We start from the raw sequence: 20547 nt of genomic DNA, 5'->3' as shown, positions 1-20547 counted from the left end.
AGAAGCAGAAGATATTAAGAAGAGATGGCAAGAATACAAGAAGAACTGTACAAAAAAGATCTTCACGACCCAGATAATCACAATGGTGTGATCACTGACCTAGAGCCAGACATCCTGGAATGTGAAGTCAAGTGGGCCTTAGAAAGCATCACTATGAACAAAGCTAGTGGAGGTGATGGAATTCCAGTTGAGCTATTCCAAATCCTGAAAGATGATGCTGTGAAAGTGCTGCAATCAATATGCCAGCAAATTTGGAAAACTCAGCAGTGGCCACAGGACTGGAAAATGGCAGTTTTCATTCCAATCCCAAAGAAAGGCAATGCCAAAGAATGCTCAAACTGCCGCACAATTGCACTCATCTCACACACTAGTAAAGTAATGCTTAAAATTCTCCAAGCCAGGCTTCAGCAATATGTGAACCGTGAACTTCCAGATGTCCAAGCTGGTTTTAGAAAAGGCAGAGGAACCAGAGATCAAATTGCCAACATCCGCTGGATCATCGAAAAAGCAAGAGAGTTCCAGAAAAGCATCTATTTCTGCTTTATTGACTATGCCAAAGCCTTTGACTGTGTGGATCACAATAAACTGTGGAAAATTCTGAAAGAGATGGGAATACCAGACCACCTGATCTGCCTCTTGAGAAATTGTATGCAGGTCAGGAAGCAACAACTGTGACATGGAACTGGACATGGAACAACAGACTGGTTCCAAATAGGAAAAGGAGTTCGTCAAGGCTGTATATTGTCACCCTGCTTATTTAACTTATATGCAGAGTACATCATAAGAAACGCTGGACTGGAAGAAGCACAAGCTGGAATCAAGATTGCCAGGAGAAATATCAATAACCTCAGATATGCAGATGACACCACCCTTATAGCAGAAAGTGACGAGGAACTAAAAAGCCTCTTGATGAAAGTGAAAGTGGAGAGTCAAAAAGTTGGCTTAAAGCTCAACATTCAGAAAACGAAGATCATGGCATCTGGTCCCATCACTTCATGGGAAATAGATGGAATAGTGGAATAGTGGAAATAGTGTCAGACTTTATTTTTCTGGGCTCCAAAATCACTGCAGATGGTGACTGCAGCCATGAAATTAAAAGACACTTACTCCTTGGAAGGAAAGTTATGACCAACCTAGATAGCATATTCAAAAGCAGAGACATTACTTTGCCAACAAAGGTTCATCTAGTCAAGGCTATGGTTTTTCCTGTGGTCATGTATGGATGTGAGAGTTGGACTGTGAAGAAGGCTGAGCGCCAAAGAATTGATGCTTTTGAACTGTGGTGTTGGAGAAGACTCTTGAGAGTCCCTTGGACTGCAAGGAGACCCAACAAGTCCATTCTGAAGGAGATCAGCCCTGGGATTTCTTTGGAAGGAATGATGCTAAAGCTGAAACTCCAGTACTTTGGCCACCTCATGCGAAGAGTTGACTCATTGGAAAAGACTGATGCTGGGAGGGATTGGGGGCAAAAGGAGAAGGGGACGACAGAGGATGAGATGGCTGGATGGCATCACTGACTTGATGGACGTGAGTCTCAGTGAACTCAGGGAGTTGGTGATGGACAGGGAGGCCTTGCGTGCTGCAATTCATGGGGTCGCAGAGTCGGACATGACTGAGCGACTGATCTGATCTGAACGCTGGATATGGGGTAGAGAGGAATTCTCTGTATTACCTTCACAATTTTTGTTTTGGTAAACTTAACAAGTAGTCTAAAAATAAAAGCTTATTTAAAAAAAAATAAACTAAACAAACCAATAAAGCAAGAGAGATTACTTGAAAATGAAAAAGGATTGTTGTTGCCAATAAATCGTCAATACATTGGCTTGAACGTCAGAAAACAATCAATCAGCAAGCTGCAAGATAAAGTCAAAGTGGATAAAAAGAGCAAAGTAAATAAAAGAGTAGAGGATTGATGGTTATTTAAAAAACAGAAATTCATCCATAGAAAAATGAAATTTTGATATATGTAACTGAAACTCCAATACTTTGGCCACCTAATGCAAAGAGCTGACTCATTAGAAAAGACCCTGATGCTGGGAATGATTGAGGGCAGGAGGAGAAGGGGACAACAGAGGATGAGATGGTTGGATGGCATCACCGACTCAATGGACATGGGTTTGGGTGGACTCCAGGAGTTGGTGATGGACAGGCAGGCCTGGCGTGCTGCAATTCACGGGGTCGCAGAGTCAGACATGACTGAGCGACTGAACTGAACTGAACAACATGGATGGACTTTGAAAACATTATGTTTAGTGCAATATGCCAGACACAGGACAAATATTGTATGGTTCCACTTACATGAGGTAGCTAAATTCATAGACAGAAGGTAGAATAGAAATCACAGTGGGGTGAGGGGAGAGGGGAAGGGGGAAATACTGTTTAATGGGTACAGAGTTTTTGTTAGGGATGATGAAAGAGTCTTGAGTAGGGATGGGGATAATTTGTGAATCAACTTTGTGAATACATTTAATGTCACTGAATTGCATAGTTACAGATAGTTAAAGTGATAAACATTGTCTATATTTTACCATATTTAAAAAAAAGATAAAAGAGCCTCACCAAGACTTCAGAATCCCTCTCATGCTACCTTTTCAATCACAATGTTCCTTCAAAGGTTAACACTGACTTTCCTTCCTCCTTCCCTCCCTCCTTCCATTCCCTTCCCTTCCCTTCCTTGCTTTCCCCCTTCCTTCCTTCCTCTCTTCCTATCTCTCTCTTTCCTCCTCTCCTTCTAGGCCTTTTCCCGTTCCTCCCTCTGTCTGGTCACATTCCCTTGACTCTCAACATTATGGATTCATACTATCTGTTTTTGAACTTCATATTGATGGAATCATACAACATGTGCTCTATTAATAGTACCTTTTTTTGCTCAATAACTTAACTACTTTTATCCACGTTGCCTGGCAGTAGCTTCATAGTATTACATTATGTGAACATGCTACAGTTTTTTCTATTCATTCTACTGCTGATAGAATATTTGAATACTTTCCAGATTTGATTATTACAAAAAAGCTGCCATGATCAATCCTCTACATGTCTTTTGGTAGACATATACATTCATTTATCTTGGTATGTACCTAGAAGTATAAATGCTGATCATAGGGTATATATATATTCACCTTAGAAACAGTGCCAAACAGTTTTCTGAAGTTGTACCAATTTACGTTCCTACCATCAATGTATGAAAATTCTTGTTTTCCATATCCTTGCCAACTTGGCATTGTCTTTTATTTCAGTTATTCTGCAGAACACATAGTTTATCTTATGATTTTAATTTGCATTTCCCTGGTGACAAATGAACTAGAACACATTTCCCTCTCTTTACAGGCGTTTGAATATCTTCTCTGATAAAGTATTTGTTCAAAGCTATTGTCCATTTTTCCACTGGATTGTCTGTCTTACTGATTTGTAGGGGTTCTCTATATAGTTAAAAACCTTTGATGAACACAGGTATTGTAAGTATCTTTTCTCATATTTTGCTTGGCTTTTCACTCTCTTAATGGTGTTTTCTAATGAACAAAAATAAAATTCTTAATTTTAATGTGTTCATTCCTCATTTATTTATTTTATAGTCAGCATCTTTTGTGTTTTAAGAAATCTTTGTCTACCCCCAAATTGTGATAATATTCTCCTGTGTTCTTCTAAAATTATTTACTGTTTTATCATTCACATTTACATCTATAATACATGCAGAATTTGTTTTCATGTGTGGGGTGAGGTAGAACTCAAAAATACATATTTTCCATTTTGGCATCATTCTTGTTTTCAATACAGGATTTTCACCTGGACTCTGTTCCATTGGCTTGTCTATTTTTATGCCAATGTCATACTGTCCTAATTTTTGTTACTTAACTATAAATCTTGATATTTAGAAATATAAATCCTCTAGCTGTGTTGTTCAAGATTTCCTTGGCTTTTCTGGGTCTTTTGCACCTCTACATAAATTTTAGAATCAAATTGTCATTTTATAAACACACAGACACACATACAGAACCCTGCATAAGTTTTTATTAGAATTACAGTGAAGCTAGAGGTCAGTTGAAAAAGCACTACTATCTTAACAACATTAACCCTTCTAATTCATGAATAAGGTATATATTTTCATTTATTTAGGTCATCTTTAATTTCTTTTAATTATGCTTTATAGTTTCAGTGTAGAGGTTTTGTTCATTTTTGGTTAGACTTACTTTGAGATATTTAGGGGGTTGTAAGACATTAAAATTGGATCTTAAAATTTTCATTGTTTGTTGCTAATATATAATAGAAATATAATTGTTTTTGTATATTGACTTTGTATCCAGAAACCTTGATAAACTTATATTGATTGCTTTGTTCATCTGCTAAAAAGAAATTTCTATTTTTTCCTTGATAACTTTTATAATTTTTATATTCCTTATTTTCCTTATGACACTGGCTAAACCCATAGATCTTTTAGGAAGAATAATCTTTTTTTAACCCACCTTTTGAAATTAAGACTCATTAATGAAGATATGTTGTCCGTGTTGGTTACTACTGAATTCTTAGTTAGCAGTGGTTAGAACAGTGTCAGAAACATAGTAAGTACTCAAGTATTTGATGAATGAATAAACACTGTGTTAAAAAATATTATAGGCATTGGAATAAGAGGTATCAGGGTTCAAATTTCAGCTCTAACATATAGTAGTTCCTTATAGAATAAGCTTATAAACTTAGACTCTATTTCTACAAGATGGGAATATAATTATACTTTGTAGGATAATCATGATGAGAAAATTATACATATACATATATGAAATTATATATATAACACATATATCCTGAAGCATTTATAGTCATTATTACTATTATTATTATTGGATGAGCTCACTCTGTCTAGAGTGAGAAGAGGACCATAAAAGGAATTTTGTGCAACATTTTAGAAGAATAGGCAGATAAAGTACATTTACACAGGAGTCTGAGAGTGACTAGGGAGTTGGGAGGAAACCAGGATACATTAGAATCACAGAAACTACAAGAAGAAGAGTTTAAAGAAGGATGTATTATTAAAATTTCAATTTGAGCAGTAGAAATCTATCTTACATAACTTAGATTTTAAAAATGCAGTCTCTCTTTCCTTTTAACCTCTCCAGCATAACCCAAGGCAGATATCCCTCCTCCAGATGTATAGCAACTTAATATCTAGCCATCTTAATATCTGGCTCATTAGTAAACTTACAAATGAACAAGGGCATTCTCTTATCTTTGCTGCAGACTGCTAGTGCTCCTCTAGTGTGCTTGATATTACAGGTTGCTAAGCAATAATCCTCCGGAGAAGGCAATGGCAACCCACTCCAGTACTCTTGCCTGGAAAATCCCATGGACAGAGGAGCCTGGCAGGCTGCAGTCCATGGGGTCCCTAAGAGTCGGGCTCGACTGAGCGACTTTACTTTCACTTTTCTCTTTCATGCATTGGAGAAGGAAATGGCAACCCACTCCAATATTCTTGCCTGGAGAATCCCAGGGACAGAGTAGCCTAGTGGGCTGCTCCCTATGGTGTGACAGAGTCGGACACGACTGAAGTGACTTAGCAGCAAGCAATAATCCTAGTGCTTGCTCTCTCCCTACCAACACACAGAATGGAAGTAGATGTGTGTTTGGTTACAACTCTGGTCAAACACTTCTCTCTTAGAGCGATAATACCAAGAAAACAAAAGGAGACACACCAATAGCAGGGTCAGTAAATCAGGATTCTGAATAAGCCTATCAGTAGCAGTCCTTTGATTGGGTGATCTCTGAATTCATAAATTACGGCACTGCCCCAATGGAAAATTAATTAAGGAGTTTAACTGAATACAATTTCAAGCAAATACTGGTTTTTTTAGCCTATGCTTGCTGCTAAATCATTTCAGTCGTGTCCGACTCTGTGCAACCCCATAGACGGCAGCCCACCAGGCTCCCCCGTCCCTGGGATTCTCCAGGCGAAGAACACTGGAGTGGGTTGCCATTTCCTTCTCCAGTGCATGAAAGTGAAAAGTGAAAGTGAAGACGCTCAGTCGTGTCCGACCCTTAGCGACCCCATGGACTGCAGCCTACCAGGCTCCTCCATCCATGGGATTATCCAGGCAAGAGTACTGGAGTGGGGTGCCATTGCCTTCTTCGAGCCTATGCTTATATAGTCCTAAATCTTTTACAGATAGATTGATTCGTTTACATATTCACTCAATAAGTAATTATTGATGTCATAGTGCCAGGCACTATGCTAAGCACTGAAATTCTTTTTCAGGACTTTCTAAGCTTCTTTGGAATTAAGAGCTTTTCAAATACTTACCCAACATGCACATCTTCACTCTGTATTAACCCACCTTATATCATACAAAGTCCTATTCAGGCACTACAGGCACAAATGCTTTCAATTAAAGAAGTAGAAACACAAAAAAATTTCTTATTCATATTCTGAAAGGTCCAATGATTTTTATAAATGACTTTCATCATTTTCTGCACTCAGTACCTGGCCCACTGCTGGGCATGGCCTCAGCACAACTCTATTTAAGAACGCAAATAGGAATGAATTACAATTCACATTATAATAAGCTCTAGCAGACTCTTTCTTCACAGAAGGCATACAACCTTAGAGGGACTGGCCGCTGATTGAATTGGTGAAAATTGACCCAGCAGGGCTACTCAACATATGTGCCATGTTCTCTTAAAACACAGGTCCTGTCTGAAGCTCAGCTGGCTTGATCTGTCAGGATTTCTTAACATTTGACATAATATAGAAAAACTACTGTGAGAGGAGGAAAAGAAGCACTATTAAAACTATTGACATTAAAATTCAATAGCTATAGGAAAAGGTATTTTCCTGCAGAATTTTTTAAAACTTAGGGCTGTGTAATAAGAATAAAGCTGAGCAAATCAATAAAAAAAGAAATAAAATTTCTCAAAACACAAGTTCAGCTCATAGCCTGAAAAATGTAATAACCAGGGAAAGAAACGAGGAACTCACATGATACATTTAGACACAATATTTTCTATGCAAAGATAAGTATTTGAGTGTATTCTAGGAGCTTCCTGGAAAAATAACATCATTTTAATTTTGATAAGTATATAACAAGGATGGGCTTCCCTGGTGGCTCAGTGGTAAAGAATATGCCTGCAGTGCAGAGCCGCAGGAGACACAGGTTTGATCCCTGGGTTGGGAAGATCCCCTGGAGGAGGGCATGGCAACCCACTCCAGTATTCTTGACCGGAGAATCCCATGGACAGAGGAGCGTGGAGGGCTACAGTCCACAGGGTCACGAAGAATCAGACAACTAAGCACAGCACAGCATACAACAAAGATAAAGACACTTATTTTGATGTGTTGAAATTGGAATAACAGTTCCTCTTCCCACTTATTACACACACACATACACATACACAAACACATACATATTTACAAAGGGAGATTTAGAATATTAAAATTAATAGTGACTGATGACTGAATAAATAAATACATTGTATTGCATTTGATATTGCAACAAGCAACTGCAATATTTTCAATGTATATCATATACTGGGATGAACAGACTTACTCAAACAATACATTTCCCTCTATCATACATTATAAAGCAGTAACAAATTCAAAGTATGAGAATAGGAAAGACTATAAACTCTTGACATGTTTTCTAGAGAGGCAATAAATTAAAGAATGGAATACACATGTGACTTGCATGTACAGATTTGGCCATAAACTGATTAAAGTGAACATCTAATTAAATTTATAGGAAACTACCAAGATCACAATTCTGTTTAGCAAGTTTAAAATGAAAGAGTTTATTTATAAAGCTGGTCCATGTGAGTATGGTAAAAGCAAAGGGATTTATGGGGTAGTGGTGGTGGAAGGAGGGAGTGAGGAGGAAGCAAAATCAGGAAACTGGTGGTGGGGGGCAGGGAGGGAAGGACTTGCCAAGAAATTTTTTAAAGTTACTGAACTGTGAAAGTTTACAATAAAGGCAAAATAAATGCTGAATAGTTTGATTCTTCATGCATATGTATTATAATATGAACTAATAAGAAATAGTAAATAATTCTTTTAATTGGTTTAAAACACAGAAAAATACTTTGAGAAGAGTAAGCATCTATAAGTTATAGCTAGCATCTATATAGCAAGTTATAGTTTAGAAAATGCTTTAATAATTATTATTATAGTTCAGCCTAGCACATATTAAACACTTGATAGTTGGAAACTAAGTTCGAAAGAATTTCAATTAACTAAAATATAAATTGTTAAATTTTAAATATTGTGAAAAATTTATGTAGTATAGGATTTCACTAAGTATCTAAAATTAGAAGAACAGTAGTAAAAGGGATGACTATCTTGCCTATTTAGTTGTTGCCTTTTGATCATGTAAATTTTCAACCTGCATAATCATGTAGAATTTGGATTAAGGATTGGGCTAAAAGTCAAACAGAACAAATGTGTTGTCAAGTACAGAAGTAAAAAGAAGAAACAGAAAAACAACAGGCAGGTCGAATCACTAGATTTCTGTATTTATGGGTTGTCTGCTGTGTCAGTCCACTCTTAGGTAAATTTTCTCTTTAAGTACAAGATTAATAAAGTTGCTTCAAAAGTGTCAATAGAAAGTAAAGGGAATATATTTTTTTCTTTAAACTTTTTATTTTGTATTGGGGTATAGCCAATTAACAACCTTGTGATAGTTTCAGGTGGGCAGTAATGAGACTCAGCCAAACATATATATGTATCCATTCTCCCCCAAACTGCCTTCCCATCCAGGCTGCCACATAACATTGAGTAGAGTTCCATGCGTTGGAAGTTCCATGTGCTGTACAGTAGGTCTGAAGGGAATATATTTCAAAGTGAAAGTCACTCAGTCGTGTCTGACTCTTTGCAACCCCATGGATATACAGTCTCCAGGACAGAATACTGGAGTGGGTAGCTGTTCCCTTTGCCAAGGTATCTTCCCAACCCAGGGATTGAACCCAGGTCTCCCACATTGACTATTTCCCAAATTGCATTTAAAATACCCCTGGGTGAACTTCCCTGGTGGTCCAGTGGTTAAGACTCGGTGTTTCCACTGCAGAGGGCTTGGGTTTTATCCTTGGTCAGGGAACTAAGATTCCACACGTCACACGCCATAGTAAAAAAAAAAAAAAAATGTATATATATGTGTGTGTGTGTGTGTGTGTATATACATATATATATGCATATATGTATATGTATACATATGTATATATGTATATGTATACATATATATACACACACACACACACATATATATGTATGTATATAAAAGACACTTGCTCCTTGGAAGAAAAGCTATGACAAATCTAGACAGCGTATTAAAAAGCAGAGACATTACTTTGCTGACAAAGGTCCATATAGTCAAAGCTACGATTTTTCCAGTAGTCATGTATGGATGTGAGAGTTGGACCATAAAGAAGGCAAAATGCTGAAGAATTGATGCTTTTGAATTGTGGGTTGGAGAAGACTCTTAAGAGTCCATCAGACTGCAAGGAGATCAAACCAGTCAATCCTAAAGGAAATCAACCCTGAATATTCATTAGAAGGACTGACTCTGAAACTGAAGCTCGAGTACTTTTGGCCACCTGATGCGAAGAGCTGACTCATTAGAAAAAACCCTGATGCTGGGAAAGATTGAAGGCAGGAGGAGAAGGGGACAACAGAAGATGAGATGGTTGGACAACATCACTGACTCAATGGATATGAGTTTGAGCCAGCTTTGGTAGATGGTAAAGGACAGAGAACCCTGGCGTGCTGCAGTCCATGGGGTTGCAAAGAGTCGGACACAGCTGAGCAACTGAACAATAACAAAAGTATGTGTGTATATATTCATTCCTGGTATTATATTTTTGAAAGGCAAAATCTTGAAGAATCCATCCCCAATGAAAACTTCACAATAGTTTTACATTCTAGTGTGTAGGAGAAAAGCTAGTTCTCTACCTTGGGATTTTTTGTTTGCTGCTGCTCCTATCACATTGCTGTGGGTCCCTAATGCCGAACTGTCTGATATACTCTGTGAAGACTGAAAGGAGAAAAGAAACACCAGTTAAAAAATAAATTGCTTTTCATCAAAGTTGCATCAGCTCTCCCAATGAAAGAATGCAGATAAATTCCTTGTAAAAGTTACCAAATATTCCTCCTTGATTTTCCTAGGATTTAATGCTCTGTATTAGAAGCAAAGCAGTAATCACAGTCTATTGGCTTCATTCATTGGTTCACCACGTCATCATATCTTCCTACGGCTAACAAAGAAACAGGCTAAGATTATTATTCCAGATGTACATTAATCCTTGAATTATACAAGGATTAATTAGAAATTATGTTTCTAAAAACATAATTTGAGACCACAATGGAGTGAAATCGAACCTCTGAACCTTTGAAAATGCGGCTGTTTTCTTTGACTATTAGAATCACTTTCTAAGTTTGTGGTGGAGAGAAAAACATTTTCATCTTCATTAAGGAAAGTAAACTTTAGCTTTATAAATAAATGGTGGTAAAATAGCTTTTTGTACTCATGCTGATACACTTTTTTAGAAGTTAATTTAGAATATTTATTTATGCTGGTCTTAGTCAAAGCGTGTGGAAACTTTACTGTGTCATGTGCAATCTTTCTTTATGGGCACATGGACTCTGCAGTTGTGGCACATGGGCTCCGTAGTTGCAGCACGTGGGTGCTCTAGTTATGGCGCTCCGGCTTGGTTGCTCCAAGGCACATAGGATCTTAGATTTCCAAACAGGGATCAAACCCGAGTCCCCTGCATTGCAATGCAGATTCTTAACCATTGGACCACCAGGGAACTCCCTGATATACTTTTAAAAGGTATAGAATATTTTAAGACTCACATTAGTCAACTTCATGGTGAATCCATATAACTATTTTCACTTGCCTCCCCTTTTCTCTAAAATATTTTTCCTCATAGAAGCCTTCTATTTATTTAAACACAAACTTACTTAAATGATTAACTTGGAAATTACATTTTCAGAATGATAGTGAAGTTCCCCTAATAACTGGTGATTCTCATATGCAGGATAACAGTGCTAATTTTAGAAAGCGAACTTTATCTATAAAGTTATAATCAGTTCAGTTCACTCAGTCATGTCCAACTCTTTGCAACCCCATGGACTGCAGCACGCCAGGCCTTCCTGTCCATCACCAACTCCCGGAGTTTACCCAAACTCATTTTCATTGAGTCGGTGATGGCATCCAACCATCTCATCCTCTGTCATCCCCTTTTCCTCCTGCCTTCAATCTTTCCCCGCATCATGGTCTTTTCAAATGAGTCAGCTCTTCACATCAGGTGGCCAAAGTATTGGAGTTTCAGCTTCAACATCAATCCTTCCAATGAACACTCACGACTGATCTCTTTTAGGATGGACTGGTTGGATCTCCTTGCAGTCTAAGAGACCTCTCAAGAGTCTTCTCCAACATCACAGTTCAAAAGCATCAATTCTTTGGCGCTCAGCTTTCTTTATAGGCCAACTCTCACATCCATACATGACTACTGGAAAAACCATAGCCTTGACTAGACGGACCTTTGTTGGCAAAGTAATGTCTCTGCTTTTAGTATGCTGTCTAGGTTGGTCATAGCTTTTCTTCTAAGGAGCAAGCATCTTTTAATTTCATGGCTGCAGTCACCATCTGCAGTGATTTTGGAGTCCAAAAAGATAAAGTCTCTTTCTGTTTCTACTGTTTCCCCATCTATTTGCCATGAAGTCATGGGACCGGATGCCATGATCTTAATGTTCTGAATGTTGAGCTTTAAGCCAACATTTTCACTTTCCTCTTTCACTTTCATCAAGAGGCTCTTTAGTTCTTCACTTTCTGACATAAAGGTGGTGTCATCTGCATATCTGAGGTTATTGATATTTCTCCTGGCAATCTTGATTCCAGCTTGTGCTTCTTCCAGCCTTGGGTTTTTCATGATGTACTCTGTATATAAGGTAAATAAACAGGGTGACAATATACAGCCTTGACGAACTCCTTTTCCTATTTGGAACCAGTCTGTTGTTCCATGTCCAGTTCTAACTGTTGCTTCCTGACCTGCATACAGATTTCTCAAGAGGCAGGTCAGGTGGTCTGGTATGCCCATCTCTTGAAGAATTTTCCACAGTTTGTTGTGATCCACACAGTCAAAGGCTTTGGCATAGTCAATAAAGCAGAAATAGATGCTTTTCTGGAACTCTCTTGCTTTTTCAATGATCCAGCATATGTTGGCAATTTGATCTCTGGTTCCTCTGCCTTTTCTAAAACCAGTTTGAACATTAGGAAGTTCACAGTTCATGTATTGTTGAAGCCTGGCTTGGAGAATTTTGAGCATTACTTTACTAGTGTGTGAGATGAGTGCAATTGTGTGGTAGTTTGAGCATTCTTTGGCATTGCCTTTCTTTGGATTGGAATGAAAACTGACCTTTTCCAGCCCTGTGGCCACTGCTGAGTTTTCCATATTTGCTGGCATATTGAGTGCAGCACTTTCAGAGCGTCATCCTTCAAGATTTGAAATAACTCAATTGGAATTCCATCGCCTCCAATAGCTTTGTTAGTAGTGATGCTTCCTAAGGCCCACTTGACTTCGTATTCCAAGCTGTCTGGCTCTAGGTGAGTGATCACACCATTGTGATTATCTGGGTTGTGAAGATCTTTTTTGTACAGTTCTTCTGTGTATTCTTGCCACCTCTTCTTAATATCTTCGGCTTCTGTTAGGTCCATACCATTTCTATAAAGTCATAATAGCTCTTCACAAATAATTTACCTCTCTGCGGAAGTTTCCTGAAACTGACTCACATGAGTCAGCTTAATGATCAACATGTGTTTGTTTTTTCCCATTTGCCATTTTATCTTTTTGAATCAGTTCAGTTCAGTCACTCAGTTGTGTCCGACTATTTGCGACCCCATGAATCACAGCATGCCAGGCCTCCTGTCCATCACCAACTCCCAGAGTTCACTCAAACTCACGTCCATCGAGTCGGTGATGCCATCCAGCCATCTCATCCTCTGTCGTCCCCTATTTCGTCCTGCCCCCAATCCCTCCCAGCATCAGTCTTTTCCAATGAGTCAACTCTTTGCATGAGGTGGCCAAAGTACTGGAGTTTCAAGTTTGGCATCATTCCTTCTAAAGAACACCCAGGGCTGATCTCCTTTAGAATGGACTGGTTGGTTGGATCTCCTTGCAGTCCAAGGGACTCTCAAGAGTCTTCTCCAACACCACAGTTCAAAAGCATCAATTCTTTGGCGCTCAGCTTTCTTCACAGTCCAACTCTCACATCCATACATGACCACTGGAAAAACCATAGCCTTGACTAGACGGACCTTTGTTGGCAAAGTAATGTCTCAGCTTTTCAATATGCTATCTAGGTTGGTCATAACTTTTCTTCCAAGGAGTAAGCATCTTTTAATTTCATGGCTGCCGTCACCATCTGCAGTGATTTTGGAGCCCAGAAAAATAAAGTCTGACACTGTTTCCACTGTTTCCCCATCTATTTCCCATGAAGTGGTGAGACTGCATGCCGTGATCTTTGTTTTCTGAATGTTGAGCTTTAAGCCAACTTTCTCACTCTCCTCTTTCACTTTCATCAAGAGGCTTTTGAGTTCCTCTTCACTTTCTGCCATAAGGGTGGTGTCATCTGCATATCTGAGGTTATTGATATTTCTCCTGGCAATCTTGATTCCAGCTTGTGCTTCTTCCAGCCCAGGGTTTCTCATGATGTACTTTGCATATAAGTTAAATAAGCAGGGTGACAATATATAGCCTTGACGTACTCCTTTTCCTATTTGGAACCAGTCTGTTGTTTCATGTCCAGTTCTAACTGTTGCTTCCTGACCTGCATATAGGTTTATCAAGAGGCAGGTCTGGTATTTCCATCTCTTGAAGAATTTTCCACGTTTATTGTGATCCACACAGTCAAAGGGTTTGGCATAGTCAATAAAGCAGAAATAGATGTTTTTCTGGAACTCTCTTGCTTTTTCAATGATCCAGCAGATGTTGGCAATTTGATCTCTGGTTCCTCTGCCTTTTCTAAAACCAGCTTGAACATCTGGAAGTTCATGGGTCACATACTGCTGAAGCCTGGCTTGGAGAATGTTGAGCATTACTTTACTAGCGTGTGAGATGAGTGCAATTGTGAGGTAGTTTGAGCATTCTTTGGCATTACCTTTCTTTGGGATTGGAATGAAAACTGCCATTTTCCAGTCCTGTGGCCACTGCTGAGTTTTCCAAATTTGCTGACATATTGAGTGCAGCACTTTCACAGCATCATCTTTCAGGATTTGAAATAGCTCAACTGGAATTCCATCACCTCCTCTAGCTTTGTTCGTAGTGATGCTTTCTAAGGCCCACTTGACTTCACATTCCATGATGTCGGGCTCTAGGTGAGTGATCACACCATAGTGATTATCTTGGTCATGAAGATCTTTTTTGTACAGTTCTTCTGTGTATTCTTGCCACCTCTTCTTAATATCTTCTGCTTCTGTTAGGTCCATACCATTTCTGTCCATATCGAGCCCATCTTTGCATGAAATGTTCCCTTGGTATCTCTAATTTTCTTGAAGAGATCTCTAGTCTTTCCCTTTTTGTTGTTTTCCTCTATTTCTTTGCATTGATCGCTGAGGAAGGCTTTCTTATCTCTTTTTGCTATTCTTTGGAATTCTGCATTCAGATGCTTATATCTTTCCTTTTCTCCTTTTCTCCTTTGCTTTTCGCTTCTCTTCTTTTCACAGCTATTTATAAGGCCTCCCCAGACAGCCATTTTGCTTTTTGCATTTCTTTTCCATGGGGATGGTCTTGATTCCTGTCTCCTGTACAATGTCACGAACCTCCATCCATAGTTCATCAGGCACTCTATCTATCAGATCTAGTCCCTTAAATCTATTTCTCACCTCCACTGTATCCACATCTTTTTTTTACGCCTAGGAAAATTAATTTCTCCAGTTACTCTCCAGCATTAACATCTGATTATTCATGAAAACTCTACCTGAATAAGCTCTTCTGCTTCACTTCCTTCCTGGTTCCTTTCTTTGTCTTCTTTTCCATTTTCCTGAAATGGACATAGTTTTAGTAAATGGTATTCAATAGGGGCTGGAAATAAAACTAATGTTTTATACTCTAGCATAGCAAGCTTTCAGAGAAGGCAATGGCAACCCACTCCAGTACTCTTGCCTGGAAAATCCCATGGATGGATAAGCCTGGTAGGCTGCAGTCCATGGGGTCGCTAAGAGTCGGAGATGACTGAGCATCTTTACTTTCACTTTCCTGCATTGGAGAAGGAAATGGCAACCCACTCCAGTGTTCTTGCTTGGAGAATCCCAGGGATGGGGAAGCCTCGTGGGCTGCTGTCTATGGGTCATACAGAGTCGGCCACGACTGAAGCGCCTTAGCTTAGCATAGCAAGTTTTTTTATGTAAAAAATTCACATGAGTAAACATCATACCAAATAAAATCACATAGAGTAGCTGTATTAAAAAATTCAAATGGTAACAGACCTGTTATATACCAAGAATACCAAGCAACTGGAAGCAGGCCACTGTGACTCAACTATTAGTTGACCCCATTTTTGTCAAAACTTAATGGAGAACACATCAATTAAAAAGAGAAATAATTCAATGACAGTATACGACATTGCATCTCAATTTCCCAAATTGAATCTCAAATCCTCTCATGGTTAAATGGTTAGAAACTATGCAGACCAGATACCTGAGCAGGTTTAGGTTCCTCTTGAGGTGCTGACTCACTCATCTGGACCACAAAAAGGTATCACCAAGTGGTAAGAAAAAGTATTACCAGACTAGTATTAATTTCAAAAAGAGGGAAAGAAAACATTAACAAACAACCAAAAATGCTCTGAAAGATCAAAATCTGCCCCCACCCCCACCTCATCCCACCATTCTATTGAATGGTTATAAGTTCTCAACCGGTAAACTTCTCAAACTGTGTTACTGTTATTACTGTTGTTACTGACCAAAGCTAGATTAGTACTAGGCCAGTGTTAAGGGAAACAGGAGACTACCACAGTAGTCATCACCACTAGCGTGAAAAAGAACAAACAAACCAGCAACAATAATGCAATTGAATTTTAAAACATTATCACCATCCTCATTAATTTTTGAAATTACAAAGTGAAATGAAGTGAAACTCTTTTGGCTACCTAATTTGTGTGAAAAAGACAGACATTAGAATAATAACGTTGCTAAAAAGTATTTTTGGAGGGGGGAGTTCTGAGAGGAATATGATTTATCTGGCTTATTTATTCATACTAAGCAATAAAAATGGATAATTGCCACCTCCCCTTCTTCATTGCAAATGACTAGATTCAGTCACAGATGATCAAAATCACTGTTGTACCAAAAATAATTTAAGAGTTTGTGTAGCTAGGTGCTACATAAAAAGTAAATTTTATACACATGGCTTCTGCCTCTAGGAAAGTTACAATCCATGGACTTTTTAATGTGAAATTATTTATTTATAATGTACTAGGGGCTGCTGCTGGAGAAGGCAATGGCACCCCACTCCAGTACTCTTGCCTGGAAGATCCCATGGACAGAGGAGCCTGGTAGGCTGCAGTCCATGGGGTCGCTAAGAGTCAGACACGACTGAAGTGACTTAGCAGCAGTGTGCTATGGGATTTTCCAGGCAAGAGTACTGGAGTGGGGTGCCATCACCTTCTCTGGTGCTAGGGGCTACTCAGACAGTAAAGCGTCTGTTTACAATGAGGGAGACCTGGGTCCGACCCCTGGGTCGGGAAGATCCCCTGGAGAAGGAAATGGCAACCCCCTCCAATACTATTGCCTAGAAAATCCCATGGACAGAAGAGCCTGATAGACTATAGTCTATGGGGTCGAAAAGAGTCGGACACAACTGAGCGATTTCACTTTCACTTTCACTTTCAGGGGCTACTCAGGTGGTGCTGCTGCTGCTGCTAAGCCGCTTCAGTCATGTTCGACTCTGTGCGACCCCATAGATGCAGCCCACCAGGGTCCCCCATCCCTGGGATTCTCCAGGCAAGAGCACTGGAATGGGTTGCTAGTGGTAAAGAACTCATCTGCCAATGCAGGAGACATAAGAGATGCAGGTTCAATCCCTGGGTTGGGAAGATCCTCTGGAGGAGGGCATGGCAACCCACTCCAGTATTATTGCCTGGAGAGTCCCATGGAAAGAGGAGCCAGAGGGCTACAGTCCCTAGGGTTGCAAAGAGTCAGACACGACTGAAGTGACTTAGCACACGTGTATAATGTGCTAGAGTATTCACTTTCTTTTTAGCAACATATGTTCTGCTCAAATAAACCCATTGTACTGCCTTTGGAGACAACAGTGTCAAACACTTAAAAATAGCTGCCTCAAAGTCTTTTTGAAGCAATTCATAAATAATGAATAAGATAAAATCGATTGCTTTGCTAGGTCCCAGTAGTGCATTCTCATAGGCTGCTTTGTTTACAGTGTCTATCTCCTGCTAGAAAACTTCTTCCCATTTCTTTTCAAATTGGTTTTGCTTAGATGCACCCAGATAAATTCAACTCAATAAACTTTTACTTGGAACCTTCTATATGCAGACAGACATTGGGCTTAAAAAGATGGATAAAGGACTTACCTGGTGGTCCAGTGGCTAAGACTCTGGTGCTCCCAATGCAGGGAACCTGGATCGACCCCTGATCAGGGAACTAGATTCCAGATGCCACAACTAAAGATTCCACATGTCACAACTAAGACCAGACCTAGCCAAAGAAATACATAAATATTTTTTTAAAAAGATGGGTAAGATCTGCTTTTGAAGGATTCCTAGTTTAGTGAGAGAAAATGGGATAAACTGATGCAATACCATCTGTAAGGACAAAAGCAGAGGCATATACAAAATGTTAAGGAACACAGAGGCGATTAATTTACCCAGAGAAGCTTTCACAGAAAAATAGATTTTCAAGCTGGATTGTAAGTGACTAATAAAACATTTTGTCTGTGTAAAGGAGTGGGGAAAGAGTATCTGAGGCAGAAGGAACATTACATGCTAGCAGCGAATGAAAGTTCGATAAGTATTTGAAGCTTTCACAGCAGAGCATAGTTATAGTCTAGAAAGGGGCAGAAGATGAGGCAAAAAAACGTAATTTTTCAACTGTAAAGAGTTATTCACAATAAATCAAGGAATTTGGATTTTGTGTTTTTTAAGCATAGGACAAAATGTGATGAAATTGATGTTTTAAAAGAGTTGACCCTGCCATCAAAAATAGTGGGGGAAGAGAGAATATATATATATATATTTAAGCTGTCCTAGGTCTTAGTTGTGGAACCTGGCACCTTCCATCTTTGTTGCTACATGCGAACTCTTAGTTTCGGCATGTGGGATCTAGTTCCCTGACTAGGGATCAAACTGGGGCCGCCTGCTTTAGGAGTGCAGAGTCTCAGCCACTCACCAGGGAGTCCCAAGATGACATTTAATTAGATGTCAATTAATAAGATGACTAAGTCTTCATCTATCAATAAAATGGATTAAATTCTCCATCAAAATGCATAGAGTGGCTGGATAGATGAAAAAAATCCAAGACCCACACATATGCTGCCTACAAGAGACTCATATCACCTTTAAGGATGTGTGTGCATGCTCGGTCATGTCTGACTCTTTGCAACCTCATGGACTGCAGCCCACCGGTCTCCTCTATTCATGGGATTTTCCTAGGCAAGAATACTTCAGGGGGTGGCCATTTCCTACTCCAGGGGATATTCCCAACCCAGGGATCAAACTCGCCTTTCCTGCATCTCCTGCATCACCAGGCAGATTCCTTACCACTGAAGCACCTGGGAAACCCAGCTTTAAGGACAGACATGGGCTCAAAGTGAAGGGATGAGAAAAGACATTTCACCCAACTGAAAACCAAAACAGAGCAGAGATGGCTATACTTTGCATTGTTATCATTAACCAGTCTTTTACTATTAAATGGCCAATTGAGATAAAGAGTTCTGAGACTATTCTTCCACCATTGATTAAGATGAGGGTGGAAGGTATTGGGGGTAATATTCTGAACTTTCTGGGAAGACTTGGTAACCTTGCCAGCTCCAGCTGCCTTCTTGTCTGCTACTCTGGTGACAGCCACAGCAACTGTCTGTCTCATGTCACGAACAGCAACATGACCCAGAAGAGGATAGTCAGAGAAGCTCTCAATACACATGGGTTTTTGTAAGGAACTATATCAGTGACAGCAGCATCACCAGATTTCCAGAATTTGGGGCCACTTGCCAGATTTTTCTCAGAATGATGATCAATTACCTCTTTCAGTTCAGTAAACCTGCAAGAATGTGACTGACAGCCCAGCACAGGGGCATATCCAGCACTGATTTGGCCTGGCTGGTCTGAGATAATCACTTGAGCTGTGAAGCCAGATGCTTCCATCCATGGGTCCTTTTTGCTGTCACCAGTCACATGACCACAACAAACATCTTTGACAGGCAAGTTCTTTTTTTTTTTTTTTTTTTTTTGAGGAGGAAGAAATATTTATTCATCAACCCCTTACTAACCAGGGCCCACACTGATGGCAACAGAAACACTGTGGGGCTCAAGAGCACAGTGTTCAGGACATGCCCTGCTCTTACACAGAGCCAGGGAGGCCCCAGGCCACGCTGTGAACGGAACCTGCAATGTGCTTCTGCTCAAATGCTTGTCATGTGACCTTTAGCCTAGTCTCTTGACCCTTCTCACCTCATTTGATAATTCCCACCTTGGAGACTTGGTATACAGAATCAAGGCAGTGATAAAGTGTCTAGCACTGTGCATAGTAAACATTCCGTAAATGTTAGTTGCTACATAATTGTGATCATTCCTTAGCGTGTCTAGAATTTAACAGAGACAGCCATGGCCTTGGATGGAGAGGACAGCACAATTGCACTCAGGGCTGAAGGGGTCTTCCTTGCTCCAGGCGGACTGTAGGCTGTCCAGGCTTCCGGGTTCCTGGCTGTGCGCCCCAGGCAGGCAGCTCTGGGCCCGCGCTGTAAACCACTCTGAGAGCCTTTTGTGATAATGGACTGCCTCCTCATGCAGCTGACGGGAGATTCTGCAAAATGCCCCTGACAGCACACTCCTCTGCTGAGCTCACTTTGTAAAGGACTGCAGAAGTCATTTGACTCAAGTGCCTACAAAATCTTAAGCCTTCCCTTTGCACACACATGTGCACACACAAGCACTTCCTGGTGTTAACAGAGCCTTGTGGTACAAGGACTAGAGACGTCTTTCATGTTCGCCAAGCAGAGGAGGAGACTGGGATCTCAGGGGGACCCAGCAAAGCAGGGAGGTGAGGATTCAGGGTGCCTCCAGGGACCATGCTCTCTGGACAGCTTCTCTGTGTGCCACCATGAACACACCTTCACTCCCCTCTGGGCCCTGGACCTGGTGTTGTCTTCATACTCCTCTCTTCCAGTTATTTCTTCTCCCACCTCAGAGGCCAGAGAGAGTCTGATCAACCTGCCTAATCAATACTAAGCGGCAGGGACTCTCCTGGTGGTCCGGTGGTTAGGAATCTGCCCGTCAATGCAGTGGACCAGGGTTTGATCCCTGGTTGGGAACATCCCACATGCTACTGATGCCTGTGTGCCCTAGAG

At 40.0% G+C, this 20547-nt stretch overlaps 1 protein-coding gene across 5 annotated transcripts in view; it reads right to left on the bottom strand.

Annotated features, from left to right (window-relative positions):
* The window catches only part of EFCAB5 (EF-hand calcium binding domain 5), a 107253-nt gene that overhangs the window by 72498 nt on the left and 14208 nt on the right, over positions 1-20547 (bottom strand). For 2 of the 5 annotated variants that reach the window (XM_024980696.2, XM_059878302.1), the window contains exons 1-3: positions 15667-15857; positions 14948-15010; positions 9920-10001 (exon numbers count right to left, since the gene is read on the bottom strand). In XM_024980696.2, coding sequence (XP_024836464.1) covers positions 9920-10001; positions 14948-15010; positions 15667-15708 — 187 coding nt within the window. In that variant the 5' untranslated portion in view covers positions 15709-15857. Of the gene's footprint in view, positions 1-9919; positions 10002-14947; positions 15011-15666; positions 15861-20547 lie in introns of those variants that run through there. The other 3 variants (XM_059878304.1, XM_059878301.1, XM_059878303.1) reach the window with 3 other exon arrangements.

Source organism: Bos taurus, chromosome 19 (genome assembly GCF_002263795.3).
Source record: "Bos taurus isolate L1 Dominette 01449 registration number 42190680 breed Hereford chromosome 19, ARS-UCD2.0, whole genome shotgun sequence".
Lineage (NCBI taxonomy): Eukaryota > Metazoa > Chordata > Mammalia > Artiodactyla > Bovidae > Bos > Bos taurus.
Note: the sequence above shows the minus strand (reverse complement) of the source record. Positions and strands in the feature narration are given on the sequence as shown.